The sequence below is a fragment of the Sceloporus undulatus genome, chromosome 1 (genome assembly GCF_019175285.1).
Source record: "Sceloporus undulatus isolate JIND9_A2432 ecotype Alabama chromosome 1, SceUnd_v1.1, whole genome shotgun sequence".
Lineage (NCBI taxonomy): Eukaryota > Metazoa > Chordata > Lepidosauria > Squamata > Phrynosomatidae > Sceloporus > Sceloporus undulatus.
Window position 1 is genome coordinate 270,607,893 of NC_056522.1, and position 21,079 is coordinate 270,628,971.

General features: G+C 42.3%; 1 protein-coding gene across 1 annotated transcript in view; it reads right to left on the bottom strand.

The window, feature by feature from the left end:
- Nucleotides 1-3,648: 3,648 nt before the first annotated feature.
- OSBPL5 (oxysterol binding protein like 5) overlaps nucleotides 3,649-21,079 on the bottom strand; it is a 358,346-nt gene continuing 340,915 nt past the window's right edge. The window contains exons 17-22 of the mRNA XM_042447041.1: nucleotides 14,936-15,072; nucleotides 14,290-14,475; nucleotides 9,285-9,420; nucleotides 7,857-7,974; nucleotides 5,882-5,984; nucleotides 3,649-5,329 (exon numbers count right to left, since the gene is read on the bottom strand). Coding sequence (XP_042302975.1) covers nucleotides 5,194-5,329; nucleotides 5,882-5,984; nucleotides 7,857-7,974; nucleotides 9,285-9,420; nucleotides 14,290-14,475; nucleotides 14,936-15,072 — 816 coding nt within the window. The 3' untranslated portion in view covers nucleotides 3,649-5,193. The remainder of the gene's footprint in view (nucleotides 5,330-5,881; nucleotides 5,985-7,856; nucleotides 7,975-9,284; nucleotides 9,421-14,289; nucleotides 14,476-14,935; nucleotides 15,073-21,079) is intronic.

Below are 21,079 nucleotides of genomic sequence, written 5' to 3' on the forward strand. Positions count from 1 at the left end.
GTACCTTACATTTCTCTGTGTTGAATTTCATTTTGTTAGGTTTGGCCTAGCTTTCTTGTCTATTTAGATCATTTTGAATTTTGATCCTGTCCTCTGGAGTATTAACTACTCCTCCTAGTTTGGTGTCATCTGCAAATTTGATAAGTATGCCCTAATTCTGTCATCCAGGTCATTGATAAAGATGTTGAATAACACTGGGCCCAGGACAGACCTTTGTGGGACCCCACTGGTCACTTCTCTCCAGGATGAAAAGGAGCCATTGTTGAGCACCCTTTGGGTTCAGCCGGTCAGCTAATTACAGATCCATGTAACAGTTCCTTTGTCTAGCCCACATTTTACCAGCTTGTTTGCAAGAATGTCATGGGGAACTTTGTCAAAGGCCTTACTGAAATCAAGATACAGTATACTATATCCACAGCATTCCCTTCATCTACCAAGCTGGTAATTTTATCAAAGAAAGAGATTAGATTTGTCTGGCATGACTTGTTTCTCTGAAACCCATGTTGACTTTTTGTGATTATGGCATTGCCTTCTAAATGTTCACAGACTCTCTGTTTAATGATCTACTCCAGAATCTTTCCTGATATTGATGTCAGACTAACTGGATGATAATTGTTGGGATCCTCATTTCCCCCCTTTTTGAAGATAGGGACAGTGTTTGCCCTCCTTCAGTCTGCTGGAACTTCTCCTGTTCTCCAGGAGTTTTCAAAGATTATTGCCAATGGCTCTGAAATTACATTTGACAGTTCTTTTAATACCCTTGAATGTAGTTCATCTGGTCCTGGAGACTTAAATTCATTTAGATTAACCAGGTATTCCTGTACTCTCTCTACTTATTCTGAGCTGAAATTCCTCTATTCTGTCCTCTGCTCCATTATCCTCAGGTTGAACACCCTTTGCCTTTTCAGAGAAGACTGAGGCAAAGAAGGTGTTGAGTAATTCTGCCTTTTCTCTGTCTTCTGTTAGCATTTTGCCATCTTTTCCATGCAGTGGCCCTACCGTTTCCTTCTTCTTCCTTTTGCTGCGGACATATCCAAAAAAGCCCTTTTTATTGTTCTTAACCTCTCTAGCAAGCCTGAGTTCATTCTGTGCTTTAGCTTTTCTGACTTTACCCCTACACATGCCTGCTATTTCTTTGAATTCCTTTTTCGTGATTTCCCCCCTTTTCTATTTCTTATACATGTTCCGTTTCAAACTTAGCTCAGTTGAAAGTTCCTTAGTCATCCATCCTGGTTTCTTGATACACCTCCCATTTTTCTTTCTCACTGGAACTGTTTGAAACTGTGCCTTCAGTATCTCCCTTTTGAGAAAGTCCCATCCGTCCTGAACTCCCTTCTCTTTTAGTATTTCTGACCATGGGATCACTCTCAATACTTTACTGAAATCTGCTCTCCTAAAGTCTAGAATGAGTGTCTGACTCTTACTGGCTTCTGCTTTCCACTGTACAGTCGGCCCTTCTTATACACTGATTTTTTATACATGGATTCAAGCATACACGGTTTGAAAATGTTCCAAAAAAGTATAAATTTACCTTGATTTTCCATTTTTTATAAGGGACACCATTTTGCTATGTTATTATATTTAATGGGACTTGAGCATACACGGATTTTGTTATACACAGGGGATCTTGGAACCAAACCCCAGCGTATAACAAGGGTCCACTGTATAACAAACTCCAGGAGAACATGGAATCATAGAGTTGGAAAAGACTGCAAGGGCCATCCAGTCCAACCCCATTCTGCCATGTAGGAAATCTCAATCAAAGCATCCCCGACAGATGGACATCCAGCCTCTGTTTGAAGACCTCTAAGGAAGGAGACTCCACTACACTCCGAGGAAGTGTGTTCCACTGTCGAACCGCCCTCACTGTCAGGAAGTTCCTCCTGATGTTGAGGTGGAATCTCTTTTCCTGTAGCTTGCATCCATTGCTCTGGGTCCTAGTCTCTGGAGCAGCAGAAAACAAGCTTGCTCCCTCCTCAATATGACAACCCTTCAAATATTTAAACAGAGCTATCATATCACCTCTTAACCTTCTTTTCTCCAGGCTAAACATCCCCAGATCCCTAAGACGTTCCTCATAGGACATGGTTTCCAGACCCTTCACCATTTTTGTCGCCCTCCTTTGGACACGCTCCACTTTCTCAATGTCCTTTTTGAATTGTGGTGCCCAGAACTGGACACAATATTCCAGGTGGGGCCTGACCAAGGCAGACTACAGTGGCACTATTACTTCTCTTGATCTAGACACTATACGTTTATTGATGCAGCCTAAACTATACGTTTATTGATGCAGCCTAAAATTGCATTGGCCTTTTTAGCTGCCGCATCACACTGTTGACTCATGTTCAATTTGTGGTCTACTTGGACTCAGATCCCTTTCACATGTAGTTTCATTCAGCCAGGTGTCCCCCATCCTATTTCTCTGCATTTAATTTTTCCACCCTAAGTGCAATACCTTACATTTCTCCGTGTTGAATTTCATTTTGTTAGGTTTGGCCCAGCTTTCTAGTCTATTCAGGTCGTTCTGAATTTTGATCCTGTCCTCTGGGGTATTAGCTATTCCTCCTAATTTGCTGTCATCTGCAAATTTAATGAGTATGCCCACAATTCTGTCATCCAAGTCATTGATAAAGATGTTGAATAACACTGTGGGACCCCCACTGGCCACTTCTCTCCAGGATGAAAAGGAGCCATTGCTGAGCACTCTTGGTCACTACCACCTAAGTATGGTCACTTCCACCTAATGATCCCACCACTTGCACCCCATTAACCAAGTCATCCTTGTTGGTTAGAATCAGATCTAAAATAGCTGACCCCTTTGTTGCCTCTTCCATCTTTTGGACAATGAAATTGTCTTCGAGGCAAGTGAGGAATTTGCTAGACCTTGAGGATTTGGCTGAGTTTGAATTACAGCAAATATCAGAATAGTTGAAGTTACCCATCTCTACTACATCTCTTCTTTCTGAGTGTGTAGTCATCTTTTCTAGAAAGGCAGAAGCCTACTTGCACTTTTACATGCTTTCAAACTGCCAGGTTGGCAGAAGCTGGGGCTAGTGATGGGAGCTTACTTCGTCAGGTGGTGCTTGGGCCTCGACCTGCACGAACATAGGAGTCAGCATCTTAATGCTAAGTCACCACACCCCTCTCTCCTACAGGCCTCCAGTATCTTGCCAAATCTTCTCTGGAGAGTGAAGCACCCCTCTAAAATCAAGCATACGGGAGGGTCTTCCCATTTATGGCACTCTGGTTGAGAAATGCCCTTCCCCTGGAGGCTGAATTGGTGCAGAGATGGGTCCTATGTCAGCAACAAGTTAAGGCCTGGGTTTTTATAAAGGCTTTTGGAGCCCAATGACGACTAAATGCACACAGATGCATGCTCTTGTATTGTTTTAAAATTACACAATATTTAATGTTTATAGAATGTTTACCTTATTTTTTATTATTTTAAAAGGTTTATTAACTTACATTGTTTCAAGTGATTTCATTGTAAGCCATCTGGAGATGTTATAATATGATGCAGGATAGAAATTCTGTAAATAAATGCATTAATAAATACTTGCTTTGCAAGTGCCTGACTTCATGCACAAGGAAAGTGAGCAGTAGAAAAGACATCCCGTTTACCATAATGATTAAGCCACAAACAGGGTATAAGTGAAAGTTGTGTAATTTATTTCAACATATCAAGCACAAACAAATTTTCCCCTAATGGGGGAACATCACAAGGAATGTAGTTAAAAATCTGGAAACATTTACAATGAAAGTTAGCCCAGACTGGCACCACCACTAAATATTTTAAGGCTGTATATATATAATATAATATCTTTTTTATATATATAGCAGTACTTATCACTTGGAACTACTTCAGGCCAGAAAAGAAAGTCTTAGTACTGGCTGCGAGTCTACATAAAATATTGCAAATCTTTTAAAAATGGTGTAAAAATAGGAAGACTATCAACAGATTCAGAGGATGCAGTGGCAAACCCTTACTAATCCTGACCATTAACCTTTAAATGTACCAATGACCAAGTAACATACACAGGGTGCCTTCACACAATCACAGGATCAGCCCTATAGAGGGGCAGGGGGTACTCTGTGACACTAGAAAGCAGTTGTCCCTTGATACAAAGAACAGGGAAGTTGAGCCTACTAGTTACAAGTGATCACTCAAAAGAAAAATAGATGCAGTTGCTTGCACCTGCTCATATATCTGCCCTGTATATGTATCAGCGGATAAAACCTTCCTATGCCACAGTATGTGCCCAGTGAGCCCCAGTACTGTAGTGATTTTTGTGGCATACAAAATAAACTATATACAGAAGTGCTCATACGGTCATTCTCTTTCCCCCCGTTCTGGGGACAATGGTACATTTCAGAAGCATTCCTTTATATACTTGTTTGCATTCCTTTATACAGTGCTTTTGTGTGTGTTTTTTAATCAATGTAAAAACTGATACATATATCTATATATCTCTCTATATAGATATATATATCTCCAAACTGATTCATAATCAGGCATGTCTGACCCTCTGGCAGGGTATTGTTACCTGTGAATGGGAGGCCTCATGTTTCCTCAAAGGACCTGGCTTTAAGAAATCATGCATATTTACAATCTTGGTGGAATGCAATGAGGTGTGCTGTTCATGGGGACCTGGTATGTGAGAGCACTGATCAGACAATCCAAGGAGGAGCTGTGCTATCTATACCCAGTTGGCTTAATTTTCCTCCTGGCTGACTGATGTTCTCTTCTAGAAGGCATCTGGTTCAATGTCCAAATGCCCTTCTTGTTCTGTAGAAGAGCTGTAAAACAAGCCACTAAGAACCATTTTACAAAACCAAGTAGATGTGGGTACTGTTAAAGGGGGCACAAATACTTGTTGGTAACTTTGAATTGCATCAGAAAATGACCAGACATAGAAAACAAAAATTGCACATTTAAAGCTACATTTGGCTTTAGCATTAAGGCCCATACAGGTAAAGAGGTCCTTGTAGATGTACATGTAAAAAAGGCAATGACATTAAATTTGAAGAACAAAACTTTGCAGGTTCCCTGGTTCACCTTGTTCTCTCTTCCTTCTGCCCCTGGCTGCTGTGTCGGTATTAAAGTGCTTGGTGCCTCAATGGGCTCCATGCCATTGAGTCTCCCCACTCCTGCAGCTGGTCACTTTTATTGCTGCCCAAATGCCACTGTGATTTTTATTTGAAGACATAATTAATGAAGAGCTGACACGTTAGAAAGATGCACAGAAGGAACCAACAGCGAGAGTCCAGGAAGAGGTTTTCCGATGAGGCTCTCCTGTAGAGAGACTTTTTGTTCAGAGCGGTGAGGTTTCTGCAAGAACAAGTTAAAACAACTGTTATTCAAAAAGGAAACTGCTACTTACAGACACAGAGTGTACAGAGATTATAGGAATGCCAAGTGGCTCTGTCCTTATTAATATTTTTATATCAGAAATATTCTGATATTCTGTTATTTTTCTGTTCTAAAAGCACAAGATATTTAAAATAATTTTTAATATTTTAAGTTCCCCATAAAAATAATAATGATTGAGATGAACCATCACTTTCTACCCCACCAACAAAAATTATAAATACATCTATTTTTAAACATGGCAGTAACTAATGTCTTCAGCATTTGCTTGCTCCATATTCATAGAAGTATCTGAAAGAAGGCAACCCTTGTTCATTTTACTGACTCAACTTCATGGATGGGCTAATGATGATCACTGTACTTTGGCTCATGCTTGGTAAACTTTATATATCAACCAACTCCTTTGCCTGGCCTCTTTGAAGAGAGACTCCCTGTGAGCAGCATATACTATTGCTGTAACTATGCATATTTATTTGAAGCTTAGATCACTGTATTAATAAAGAAAGACCATACCTGTGTATGTCCTGTTGAGCTCTCTGAAGGGATAAGACAGCAGTGTGAATTTCCTTCAAATGGTCAGATTCTTTCCCACACTGAGTACATGGACTTTCAAAACCTAGGGTGAGAAATGGTGAGATGACAGCAGGATTACAGATGTGTTTTTGTAAATAGGAAGTTTCTTGCATTTTACATGCTTTGCAGTGTATTTTTTCCCTTTGCCTCCAGAGAAGAGAGGAAATCACTCAAATATATATGCAAGGTAAAGAAGTGGTACACGGGTTACCTATCTGCTTAAAATTTCATGAAATCCTGATTTTTTATTGTTTATTTTTTGATATGACAAGCTTTACAAATATGTTCATGGTAGAGGTCGACTTGCACATAGTGCAGAATTCTGTTGGCAATGCTGTCAGATTTGTTGTGCAAGGAGTTATCCATCACCTGCTTGTACAACACTTCCTCCAACTGCAAGCCTGCTGCAAAAACCAGTTGTGCACTCCACTGGCTATTTAGTGGCCAGGACTGGGATAAGGGCCACCTAGACTACAACTGGGAGAAATTAGCAGCTATCTTCCTTCTGTACTCATAGGTGATCTGGGAGCAGGGACAACTGATGTTCTTTAACAATTGCAGAGGAACAGTGGGATAGTTTCCAGGTACCTGTGCACTCCCCTGGGAACTAAATGCATGAGGAAGCACATGATTGCCATTTGAAGCAGCCTTGTGCACCTGGAAACCCAGTGATTGGGGGGAAAACTGTGTGGTGTAAGATTATGGCTACTATTTTCTCATGTATGTAACCACCATACCTGCAAAATCCTCTGGAAGCTTTGAGTCAGCTCTGAAAAGCTAATACCCTAATCAAATATGCTAAGGGACCCTGCAGCACCTTTGAGATGAACTGAGAGAAAAGTGTTGATAGCACAAGCTTTTGCAGACCTAAACCCACTACCTCAGATATACGGAGTTTAGATTTTATTCCATGCATCTGAAGAAGTAAGCTCAAGTCTACAAAAGCTTGTGCTACAAACTTATTTCTCTCAGTTACACTGCAAGATCTCTGTGCATGCTGATCCAGCTTAATATGGTTATGTTTTTAAACTCTACTATAGTTAAGGGTCCTATGTGGCACGGGTTCTAGGCATGCTGAACTAGCTAGAGAATCTAATAATGACAATCTCCAAGAATGTTCTGGATCAAATTAGACTCATTTGATTATTAAAATCAATTCCTTTCAGTGAAATTTTAAAACAGAGAATAAGAGTCTTACTTAACTGAATCTGGGCAAAGCAGCCAAGAAACAATCACAATTGGCAATCTCTGTTGATATGGAGAGAGCAGAATGGGAAGCTATAAACTAAGATGCCTCAATGGCTAGTTGTTGCTGTGTGCCTTTCAAGTTGTTTCTGACTAATGCTGATCTAAGGCAAACCTATCACAGGGTTTTCTTGGCATGATTTGTTCAGAGGGGATTTACCTTTGCTTTCTTCTGAGGCTGAGAATGTGCAACTTGCCCAATGTCACCCAGTGGGCTTCCATGGCTGAGAGTGGATTTGAACCCTGATCTCCAGAGCTACAGTCCAACACTCAAACCACTACATCATGCAATCATAAAATGAAGAGTCATGAAATTAGAAAAGTGATGGATCATAAATATAGAGAAGTGAATCCTATGGGTAGTCCCAGCAACACAAAGCCTATTGAATCAGTTGGACTTGAAGCATTGATCCTTCCTTGATTCAACAGGTCTGCTCTGGTTAAACTACCAATAGGATTCAGTCCACAAAAATTATATTAGGATGATGAAACATTAAAATGACTTTCACAAATCTACAACTCTGGCAACCTAGAGGATGATGGAAATGATACTCCAGCATATGTGAAGGACATAAGATGCTAGGAATGATGACAGTGGTATGTTTCCAAAAGACGTGGGTGAAGATAGAGAGAGTGAGCACATTGGATCAGAACATATCATCATCATTACCATCATCATCTGAAAGTTCCTGCATGGACTCAGGTGTTGAACAGCTACTTTCAGTGTTCTGGCTGTTGTTGGACGGTTGATCACTGGCTTTACGACGTCGACAATCATGTGCAGACCTCTGAACAGAAAAGAATGCAAACAAATACAATAAATTAATTTACCAGAGGTTTTTGGAGTCAAAAGATATCATCAACAGTATCAATAAATATCTGGACTTCAGTGGGAGCTGTTGAGGTTCATCACCTCAAGGATAAACGAAGCTGGGTTGAAATTCTCAACACTTTTACCCATAAACAATCCCAATGATTGTTCAAGGCCTCCATTCCTCTCTCCTTTCGCAATGTTCTAAAGGAAGCATTTAAAATCTGGAGTTTAGCATTATAGCTCTACAAGTGAGATTATGAAACAAATTGTTCTTCTGTCTTTTTCACTGTCACAATCATCCAACGAGTTATAGATATCTTATTATTTCAATTCTCACATCTTATCCCATTTCACAGACAAAGAACTACAACCAAAACTAGCCAAATTTGCTATGTCTTATCAAGAATTTGGACTCAGTATTCCAAAGTCCCAATAGTCTGTCCACTGGTCCACTTGATACACCCATCTACTATGATAATCTGGCAGTAATGTACCTAACACCTGGTGTGGATCATTTTTAAACACCCTCCCCTCATATTATTTTCAGTAATAATCTTAAAATGAAACAAATAATAATGGCCAGAAAATAAATGCAGACAGTGAAAATACTCTTTTGTTGAACTTCATATATATAATCTTGTCAATAGCAAAATAATAAATAAAATAAATATTAAAGTTCAAAAAAGCAAAAAAGGAATGCATTTATGTGTTTAAAATACAAGCAAGGAAGTTCCAAGGGAGGAGACAGGCTTGCCTTGATGCAGATTGGGAAGGTCTCCTGACCAAAAGAATCTCTCTTGTGGCACTCAGTGAAGTGTGTGGGGGCTGAGGAACCAACATTGCACTCCCTTATTTTGTGTGCCTGGGATGGATCCCCTCTCCCTCAAGCTCCCCATTAGGTCACTACTGTCATCTGGGTTAACTCCTTCTCAGATGATTCTGGTGAAGCTGCAAATCTGGCCTTGGAATCTGAGCAGAAAATGGTAACCAATTATAAGGGAAAATCCCCAGTAAAAGAAATATAAAATGCTTGCAGATAAAAATCTTGCAAATCAGATTAATTGCATTGTATTTGCAATCTGGTAACCCATGAATGATGTGCCATCTCTCCAAACCTAGCTCATCACAATGTGTTCATAAGAATTGGTTATAGGATCAAAGGGTGTGATTTGGCTTACCACCATTCACCAAGTAGATTGTAAAAGGATGTGGCAGCTATCCAAACAGCATGGAAAATATCAAGTGCTGGAGCAATAGTGGACTTTTTCAAGGATTGGTAATTACCTTGTGTCGGACTTGGTTGCTGATGTGCATGTTCTTGTGAGCTGACATTCGATTGGGTAAGTGCCTCTGCATGGTTTGGAGTATCCCGTCCTTCTCATATTGGGCAATGTCATTCAGTGGGTCCCAGGGCCTTAAACTTTCAAGAGGAGAAAAAAATGAAGAAGCTATCTTTTTAACAAATAGCCACCAGGTTTATAGAAAGCCATGTACACCAAACTTACAAACTAACTTTTACCAGTGTCTGTGCCAGACATTAATATATATGTATTTGTTGTGCTCCTTCATTTCTGACATATGGCAACTTGGCAACTCTAAGGCAAATCTATCATAGGGTTTTCTGAGGCTGAGAGAGTGTCATTCAAGATCATCTAGTGGATTTCCATGGCCCAGCAGGAAATCAAAACCTGATCTCCAGAGTCCTAGCCCTATGCTCAATCTATTACACCCCACTGAAGTTGTTCTTATTTTTTGCTATCAAAATGCCTCAATTGATAGCAGAAGGACCATGCAGCAAAAAAAAGTGTACCAAAATATGCAAACAGGCTTCTTTCTTACTGCTAAATATGTACACATCTTGTTGTTTCCAATGTGAAAAACACTTTGGCCAGAAACCCACAGCAAGAAAAAAGCCATGGGGTACAGTAGCTGTGAAGGAAGTAAGGCAAAGTCATTGTTATCATCTAGAGGGAAAAGATGCCAGCTCCAAGTAGCCTTTTTCTCCAAAGTGTTGGTTCTAGGTGGATCCTCCACTGTAACTTGGGTGCTCTGGAAAGCGTGGCTTGGAAAATCTTCTTCCATGTGTACCAGGCAATTTTCCAAAACAGCATTCCAAGAGTATATGAATATTAACTGAGGTGGAACTGGACGTGAAGTTTCCTAAATTCACTGGACTGCACACAGATCCAATTATATGGAAGTACAACAGGGTCTTGCCATCCTTGGTCTTGCCACCCTCAGATCTGAGCATCCACAGATGGCAAGCGAAGTTGTTTTCAATGGATGTGCGTGCACCCAACTGTACTAGCAGCTGCACACATGTTGAGCCACCAACTGAGGACAACAGGACTTGAGATCATGTGTTTTTCTAATCCACTGGGGGGGGGGTCCAGAATGGATCCTCTGTGGATACAAAGGGCCAATGGTACACTACAGTTCAGTGATGGCGAATCTTTTAGGGGCCGACTGCCCAAATTAAAAGGTCTTCTGGCACTGGGTGTTACCCGGTGCTGGGGACAGGAGTTCAGGGGCATGGGGCAGGACATCTTCCCCCCATCCTCCTGTCAGAGACAGTTGAAGGCCCAGGGGGGAGGGGGGAGGAAGAGGAACAGGCAGCTGGAGGTTGACGAGGGTCCCCCTGCACCGATCCTGGCCTTCAGCTGCTTCCGAAGATGCATCTGGAGGCCTGGGAGGGTCCCCCTGTGCCATCCTCGACCTTCAGCTGCCTCTGGAGAGGCATCTGGAGGCCGGGGAGGGTTGGGAAGGAGGAGGAAGTGGTCTGTGCCGTGTGCCAGAGGCATTACGTGCTAGCTCTGGCACACGTGGCATAGGTTCGCCGTAACAGCTATAGTCTGTTTTATGCAGACATAGTCTTGTTTTCTGCAGCTCTTGAGAACAGGACCCAGATCAATGGATTCAAACTACAGGAAGAGAGATTTCATCTCAATATGAGGAAGAATTTCCTGACAGTAAGAGCTGTTTGGGAGTTGAACACACTCCCTCAGGGTGTGGTGGAGTCTTCTTCTGTGGAGGTTTTTAAACAGAGGCTGGATGGCCATCTGTCGGGGGTGTTTTGATTGTGTTTTCATGCATGGCAGGGGGTTGGATTGGATGGCTTTTGTGGTCTCTTCTAATTCTATGATTCTACAGTCAGTGGGGGAAAGTTGTATAAAATTTTGTAATTACACAAATCAATTAGGGAAAATGTTTTTTAAAAAAACAAATGTGTCAGTTCAGGAAGAAACCAAAGTTTGCCAATCTACAAACAGGGACAGGAAGAAAATGCAGGTGGGATCTGGACATTCTCAACAAAACTTGGACTGAATACTTTTTCTTCTCTCTTTTCATGTGAACAAGCATGCAGAGGATTAGACTGTTAACGCTGCAAACAGCTGTGAACAGGTTTTGAACTGCTTTGTGTCTAGTTCCTGTGTCTAATTATCTGTGAAATTTGAAGTAATCTGTGTATGTGCTGTATATTATACAGATGATTAATCTTTCCCTTTCTGCATTATAATTTTCTCTTGGCAATCTCCTTTTGAGTGCATCAGGCAGTCTGGGTAAAGCCATTTTGTCATTTGGTCATTTATCAGCTCTACACGTATTTTATTTATTATATTTCAGTTCCATCCAATAACTTAAAGCTCTCTGACAGTTAACAAAATGGAAGTTTAAAACCATACAATGTTAGAATTTAGTAATCAGAGTCAGAATCTGAAACCAAGATACAACATAAAACTGAAAAACATTTTAAAATAACTGGAATTTTGTTAAAGATTTATAAACACCCCTCATGGAATGTAATTCCCAGTTCTTGCTGCAGCATGACTCACAAGCAAGTTTAAGACTGCTGCATAGATATACCCAATGTATACATACACAATGAGTAAGGCACACTTTTTCCTGCTTTGGGTTTTATTCTCTGTGCTGGAGGGGCGCAGAACCCTTTAGGACTTAATGTGCGGCTTTAAGAGGTCTGTGAACTAGATGCAAAAACTATTTTCCCCTTTCAATTTATTTCCTGCTAATTCATTTTTTTCCTGGCCCTGGAGATTTTAAGGTATTTTCTTTTCTCCTTTGTAAGATACATAGTGATTTTTCCTGTCATGATGATTTGGGACTAAAGACAGCTTTGTTGTTGTTGCTGTGTGCTGTCAAGTTGTTTCCAACTTATGATGACCCTAAGAGAAACTGTCATGGGGTTTTCTTGGCAAGTTTTATCAAAGGGGGTTGCTATTGCTGTCTTCTGTGGCTGAAAGAGAGTGACTTGCCCAATGGGCTTACATGTTTGACCCAGCATTTGAATCCTGGTCTCCACTGTCCTATTCTAACGCTCAAACCACACTGGCTTATAAGATCTAAAATAAACACAGCTAAAATCCACAGTACACACAAGTTAATGTAATTTAACTATCAAACTATAAAAATATAAACCATTAAAAACAAAACAGCAAATCGAAAATCCAGCACATTACGTGCTGCAGTCTGGAAGGCCTGAAGTCTTCCAAGGCCTACAGAAACAAAACAAAAAAGTCTTTACCTGTCTTAAGACAGATATCAAGGAGGGGGCCAGGCTTACATCTCTGGATAGTGAGTTCCTGAGCCTGGGGGTAGCCACTGAGAAGGCACTCTCCTATGTTCCCATCAGAGGTACCAGTGAAAGAGGTGGAGAGAGAGAAAGGCTTCCCCAGAAGATCTTAAAACACAGGCAGGTTTGTATGGAAGAATACAGCCTTTCAAATAACCAGGGCCTGAACCGTATAGGGCTTTATAAGTCATTACCAACATGTGAAGTCAAAGTCTTTCATGGCTGGCATCCATAGTTTTTTGTGGGTTTTTCGGGCTATGGAGCCCTGGTGGTGCAGTGGTTAAATGCCTGTACTGCAGCCATTCACTCGAAACCACAAGGTTGCGAGTTCAAGACCAGCAAAAGGGCCCAAGCTTGACTCAGGCTTGCATCCTTCCGAGGTCGCTAAAATGAGTACCCAGATTGTTGGGGGCAAATTAGCTTACTTGCTAATTAGCTTACTTGCTGTTTACCGCTATGATCTTTGGAATAGCGGTATATAAATAAAACAAATTATTATTAAATTATTATGTGGCCTTGTTCTATTTTGAATTGTGCCAAGAAATGAAGTGGCAACCAATAGAGCTGTTACCACAAGGGAGTTGTGTCCTTCCTGTAACCAACCCCAATTAACAATTTAGATACAGCTCTTTGGACCGGGAGCAATTTTTGGATAGTCTTCAAAGGCAGCTTCATGTATAACACATTAAAATAATCCAAACACAATGTAACCATGTGGTGAAATCTGAAGTTTCAAGGAGTGGGCACAGCTGGTGCACACTCCTTAACTGTGCAAATGCACTCCTGGCCATCATCAAAACCTGATCTTGCAGGGTCAAGGGTTGAATCCTGCAAAACACTCAAGCTGTAAATTTGTGTCTTCAGACAGAGTGCAACCTATCCAACCCAGAGTGAATCCCTATTCTGCTTTTCGACTAACTAGGAGTACTTCTATCTTTTCTGGATTATGTTTCAGTTTGTTCACCCTCATGCAGTCCATTACTGATGACAGGCACCTAGTCTATGTGGATGGAATAAATTTCCACTGTAATAAAATGTATACAAAATATTTTGTCTGTTTTATTATGTTAACTGGGAAGGTCATTAGTTTTGATCAGATTCTCTGCCCCCCATGCCCCCTAACCAATGGTTAGGAACCACTATCTTAGCTGAAATCACCCCTCTTCTTTCTCTGACTCTTAGGACTTTATCACATGGGGAAAATTGGAGGTTTAAACAGGTATTATCCAGCGATATTCATGGTAAAGATTTTCATACACCATCGCCATTAAAGATGACTTATCCTGGAAATAACCAGGGAATAACCAGCAACAAATCACGGGATTTCCCCATGAATGATTTGTTGCTGGTTATTTCCTGGTTATTTCCAGGATAAGCTATCATTAATAGCGATGCATGTGAAAATCTTCACTGCAATCATGCGAATATCACTGGATAATGCCTGTTTAAATCCACAATTTCCCCCACATGTGATAAAGTCCTTACACTTATTCATATATTTGCTCAGTCACTCTTACCTATCTTTCTACTGAGCAGTTCTGCTGGGAAAGGAGCGAATTTGTCTTGCAGTAAACCAAACTGAAGAGGGCTTTTGCTTTGTAAAATTGGACCAAAACCTACATGTGGCCCTAGTACTGCATGTTTCCACTTTCTGACCCACACAAAAAACTTTTCACCATCACATGCTCTGAAGCCACTCACTCTTCATATTTGTAATGCCATTCATTGGTGGCAGGATCATGCCAAAAGAGAAGGGGCTTCCACTCAGTCCCATTGTCCTTCCGTTCTCGGGCTGCATTCCTCTGTTCCTCTTCCAACACAAACTTCTCTTGAGTTGCTTTGTTCTGGTCCCCTTTGCTGATGGCGCTTGTCACATGCTGCCAGAGTCTATCAAAACAACAAAATAAGTGTCCATGGTCAGGACAGAGACAGTGATAGGGTTTATGGACCCCAGAAGTATTTTTAAAGGGAATGGGAAGGGGTTAAGACCAATATTAAATTTATCATAAAATTAATTTTTCTTAACAATTCAATAATACAAAAAAAAGAAATGAAATATTAAGCAGCATTAAATCATAAATTTAAAATGGTCCCCAACAATGAAAAGCTCACAGTTCAGAATTGGCCTCTTTCCTTTCAGCTGCAACACCTTCTTTCACTTTGGGTGTGGGTTAGGAGAGATTTAATTCTATCACCTACTGTGGTCATGGTCCAATCAAAAATTTCTATTGCAAAACAGAATCCATCAGATCACTACTTCAGAAGAAATATGTGACTTCCTTCTTCCCTTGCTTTATTTTCTGAATACTCCATTGTAGGGTCTCTGTCTTTTTGTTCACCTGCTTACCTCTCAGATTCAAACTCTGTTTGCTCTTCAAACAGTACAATGTGACGCTTTAATCTCTGCTTTCGCACCTCACTGGTTGGGTTCCAGAAAATCTCTGTGCTGCTATTTTTTAGGTCATTTATATATACTTCTCCATCCTAAGAAAAGGAAGAAAAGCATTTGATATTAACATAAAAGAACAGACATATCTGCTCAGACTCCTTAAGGTTTAAGTGAAAGGAAGTACTTTATTATCCATACACTACCCCCATTCTGTATACTCTCAGGTACATTGGCAAAAACCAAGCAATGTTATTTCCTATGTTCCCTGTTACAAAACCACTTCATCATTATTTTCCACCAGAGCATGCAGGAAACACACTATTCTCTTGTTTCTATCAGTGGCCTGACAAGGATTACTTGAAATACATTGGGCTAAATCAGGATTGGGCAGTTGTGTGGCTCTCCAGCTATTGCTGGACTGCAACTCCCATCTTTGGCTATGCTGGTTAGGGCTAATAGGGGGTGCAGTCTAGCAACATCTGGAGGGCTACATGTTTGCCAGCTTTGTCCTAAAAGAAATTGCATTTTTGTGTATTGAGGAGGCTCTCTGTGTCCTGCCATCTTGTCTTCCCTCCTCTTTTTCTGTCTCTTTGCTACCACTCAAGCCAGCACACATGGATTGTTGCTTCAGTTTTATATTACAGCCATTCAGTGAGGTTGAATCTCATATTTATAGAACAGGTTTGGGGATTCTACAGATGCCTTTGGATCTCAGCTTCTATCAGCCCTAGCCAGGTGGCTAAAGGTGACAGATGGTGGGAGGGTATAGGTTTCCCTTGGTCTAGTAGCTATATAGTTATATGGTACCTCTTTAATATCTTTTGTTGTTTGGGAGAAAGAATACATTTGCATTCCAACAATCTAATCAAACGCAGTGCCTAAAAACAATGTATCTATGTATTTGTTTGCCTTGTTTATTTATCTATTTATTGGATTTATATCCCTCCTTTATCCCAAAATGGGATTCATATATTTTGCCTTTCCTCTAATATCTTTAAAGTTGCATACATGTCTTTTCTCCTTCCCACTTTACCCTTGCAAAAACTCGATGAGTTAGGTCAAATTGAGAGAAAACGGCTGGGTCAAGGATACCTAGAGCTTCCTGGCTCAGTGTGGATTAGAACCCAGATCTCTTAAATCCTAGTCCAGTACTCTAATCACATAGTTTTATATTCCATTATATCTTGCAGGTTTTTTTTTGAGATACTGCACACTAGATAATATTAATCATGGGATTTCAGTTAAAAAATGGATTGGAGAAGAATACATGAAGTGAATACAGCCAAGGTCTACATAAACTTGAAGACTGGCAGTCCCTCTATTTTCAGGGTATGATTAGTTGTCAAATAACCAACTGCTTGTTTCTCATGGTACCTTCACTGCTCTGATTTCATGGAGTAGATACACTATCCCTGCATTTTAAATTTTGACATTCTACATATCTGTGGAAGGTGCTTCCACCATGTTGTCTGTCTTTTGTTGTAGAGACCAACAGGGGATATGCATGCCCTTTATTATAACTGAGTACAGTCAGCCCTCCTTATCCACAGATTTTTTTTAATCCATGGATTCAAGCATCCACATCTTGAAAATATTCAGAAAAAGCATACATTCGAAACAGAAAACCTTGATTTTCCATTTTATATGAGAGACACCATTTTGTTATGCTGTTGGACTGAATGGGACTTAAGCATCCATGGATTTTGTTATCCACAGGGGGTCCTGGAACCTAACCCCAGTGGATAACAAGGGTCCACTGAGTGCAAGAGGTTCTCAATGAAAGGTTCTCTGTTTCTTCTCAAGAAAACATCCCTCACTACTGTTAGTAAGATGAAACATCAAGAACTTCCCTCTGTGTTTCCCTTCCCTTCTCCAAAGGCCTTTCAGCACAGCTAAATGATGCTTTAAGGATAGACAACTGTGGGCCTCCAAATTTTTTATTTTTTGGATAGCAACTTGCATAATTCTTTATTAATGGTTATGCTGTCCTAGCTAGGACTAATAATAAATAATAAAAATTTATTTATGTTTCCCCGCCTCTCCCACTTGGATTAAAGTAGGGTTACAGACTAGGTAAAAGCACAATACAAACAGTAAAATTCTCTAAACAAATTACTAACAATTAAAATATTCAACATGTAATTAACATTTAACAATTAAACAGTACAATCAGTAAGTCAACCAGCATCTCATTCAAGAGGGGGCAAGTCAGTCGGTGTGTTATATCACATCAGAGTAAGCTTGGTGAAAGAGCTCGGTTTTAACTGCTTTCCTAAATACCTCTAATGAGGTCGCCAAACGAATGTCCTCAGGAAGGTTGTTCCACAATCTCGGAGCCCTTATGGAGAAGGCTCTTTGCGAAGTGGAAACATATTTAGGGTCCGTAGTTTCCAATAGATTCTTGCCCGGTGTTTTAAGAGTGCGGGGTGGATTATATAGGAAGAAGTGGTCCCATAAGTAACTTGGACCCAAGCCATGTAGGGCTTTATAGGTAATAACCAACCCCTTGTATTGTGCCCGGAAGCTAATAGGGAGCCAGTGAAGATCTTTTAATATAGGTGTTATATGGTCAAACTTAGATGCACCTGTGACCAGTCTGGCTGCCATATTTTGTACTAATTAGCTTCTGAACTTGATAAAAGGGTAGCCCCAAGTAGAGCGCACTGCAGAAGTCTAGGCGAGAGGTTACCAGAGCATGTACCACTGTTTCAAGATCCCTTTGGTCCAGGTAGGGTTCTAGGAGTTGTAGGCCAAAATTATCTGGAAGGCCACCATTGCTCATCCCTAAATAGCCACTGCTTCACTGGCTACTGGTACATGAGGGTCACTCCAACCGTGCCACAAACCCTGTCGCTGCTCCTGTGCAATGCCAGGTCTATCAACAACAAGACCCACATCCTCCACGACCTGTTGGAGGACAGTAAGTGTGACCTGGCTTGCATTACCGAGACCTGGCTTGGGCCTGAAGGAGATGCTGTGTGGGCTCAGGCCCTGCCTGCTGGGTTCTCGGTGAAGGACCAGCCCAGGTTAGGTGGGCGGGGTGTGTGTGTGTGGCCTTGATACATAGGAACACCTTGTCCCTCACCAGGAACCACATCCGACAGACGTCTTATATCGAGTGTATTTACCTGACCCTAAAGGCTAGGGACAGTCTGGGGATTCTGTTAGTGTATCGGCCACCCCGTGCGCTAGCGGACTCCCTTAACGAGCTGACACAGCTGGTCGCGGAGCTGATGTTGGAGACGCCCAGGCTACTTGTCCTGGGCGACTTCAACATCTCCCTCACGGCCAGTTATGTTCCACCCGGTGCGGCTCGGGAATTCATGGATACCATGGCAGCCATGGGCCTGTCTCAGCTGATTATGGGTCCTACGCATTGTGCGGGTAATACTCTCGATTTGGTCTTCTGTTCGGATGCGGAAAATCCGTGGGCGGAAATATCCAATATTTCCCCCCTGTCATGGACGGATCATTTCCTGGTGGAGGCAAAAATCAAGGTCTCTACCCAGATCCCCCCCGGGGGTGGCGGACCAGTTAGGATGGTCCACCCTCGAAGGCTGATGGAACCCATAAGGTTCCAGGAAGCTTTAGAGGGGCACATGGTTGGAAGTGACGGCAACTCTGTTGACGCCCTCACCGGTATCTGGAATACTGGTCTTTCTAGGGCTATATACAGTATCGCTCCCAAGGGCCCTCTCAGGCCCGCTTCCAAATGTAAGCCCTGGTATACAGAAGATCTCCGGGCCAGGAAGCGGGAACTGCGACGGCTAGAGTACCGTTGGCGGAAACACCTTCGCTTAGACGACAAGGCTCTCCTAGACCAACTGTTAGAGGACTACGGAGAGACGATACGAGCAGCTAAGAATTCGTTCTATGGTGCTCGTGTCGCGTCCGCGGAGTCGCGTCCAGCAGAGTTGTTCAGGGTGGTCAGGGAGCTAACTCAGCTCCCTCCTGCCCTGAACCAGATCCTTGAACCTTCTAAGGCCTGCTGTGACAAATTTAACGACTTTTTGGTGGATAAAACCTCTCGGATAAGCGAAGGTCTTAACGCTGACATTCAAGCAGAACCTAGGGTAGAGGCGTCCAGAGCCTCCGTGGACTCCATTAAACTGGATCGGTTTGAGTTGGTAAGTACCGATGATGTGGACAAGATCCTCGGAAGTGTTCGGAAGACAACCTGCTCTCTCGATCCCTGTCCCTCGTGGCTAGCGGCCCAGGGGGGGACCGGCGGTAACTTTATTGTTACGCCGGATCATCAATACATCTTTGAGGGAAGGGCAATTTCCATCAGAATTAAAATTGGCCATTGTAAAACCTATATTAAAAAAGCCCTCCCTCGACCCCCTGGTACATAATAATTATTGGTCAGTCTCGCTGCTGCCATTTTTGGGGAAGGTGATCGAGAGGGCGGTTGCGATCCAGCTTCAGGCGGTCTTGGATGAAACGGATTATCTGGACCCATTTCAAACTGGCTTCCAGGCGGGTTACGGGGTTGAGACGGCCATGGTCGCCTTGGTCGATGATCTCCGTCTGGGCATTGACGGGGGAAGCGTGTCCCTGTTGGTGCTCTTGGACATTTCAGCGGCTTTCGATACCATAGACCATGGTATCCTTCTGGAGCGCCTGGCAGAGGTGGGAATCGGGGGCACTGCGCTCCAGTGGTTCCGGTCCTACCTCTCCGGGAGGTCCCAGATGGTGCAGCTGGGAGACGTGTGCTCCAATGAGAGGGCCCTCAAAACTAGGGTCCCTCAAGGAGCCATTCTGTCTCCCATGCTATTTAACATTTACATGAAACCGCTGGGAGAGATCATCCGGAGACATGGGGCGCGGGGTTATCAGTACGCTGATGACACCCAAATAATTTTCTCTATGTCTCCGACTGATGCAGTGACTGAGGATGGCGTGTCTCCTCTCGTGGCCTGTCTGGAGTCAGTAATGGGCTGGATGAGGGAAAACCGACTCAAATTGAATCCAGAGAAAACGGAGGTACTTGTGATAGGTTCCCCTGGTCCAGGAATGGCGGTAGTTCCACCTGTCCTGAACGGGGTCACGCTCCCTGTGAAGGACTCCGTGCGCAGTCTAGGGTGCTTCTTGACTCGTCGCTTCACCTGACTGCTCAGGTGAATGCGGCGGTCAAGAGCGCCTGTTATCAGCTTCGGCTTATTCGCCAGCTGCGCCCATGCCTGGCCCAGAGGGACCTTGAAACAGTAGTACATGCTCTGGTAACCTCGAGATTGGATTTCTGCAATGCACTCTACATGGGGCAACCCTTATACCAAACCCGGAAGCTGCAAATGGTACAGAATATGGCAGCCAGGCTGGTCACTGGAACTTCCAGGGCCAGCCATATTACACCGGTGCTTAAAGATCTGCACTGGCTGCCTATTCGCTTCCGGGCACAATATAAGGTGTTGGTAATGACCTATAAAGCCCTAAATGGCTTGGGCCCAGGATACCTGAAGGACCGCCTCTCCCTGTATATTCCGTCCCGCACCCTCAGAACATCTGGGCAGCAACTCCTTAGGGTGCCAGGGGCTAGGCTGTCCTCCACTACGAGGAGGACATTCTCCATCGCCGCCCCGGCCCTTTGGAACACGCTGCCCACAGAGCTCTGCTCGATTACCTCCCTGGCCCAATTTAGAAAGGATTTGAAAATCTTTCTCTTCCATCGTGCATTCCCCGACTAAAAGTCCAGTGGGCCTCCCTTCCTCTCTTGTGGCAAGAGGATGGGCTAACGGGGGTTTTATATTGTTGTTGGTTTACTGTAATTGTATTGTATTTTAATGTATTGATATATTTTGTATTTTATTTTGTTGTAAACCGCCCTGATCTATGGAAGGGCGGTATATAAATAAAACTTTTATTATTTATTATTATTACTCAAGCTTTATGTGCTAGGCTTCTCTGACTGATAATGTCCAGAACCAATTGAATCCCCCTCCTTTTATTATTTTTCTTATTTGTGATTTTTTAAAAACTTTGATGTATTGTTATGTACTTTTAAAACATTTTTTACTGTTTAATTTTATAGTTGGGAGGGAGGGTTGGGTCGGGGTCTTGTGGGGCTTGTTGTTTTTATTGTTGTATATTGTATTCACTTTG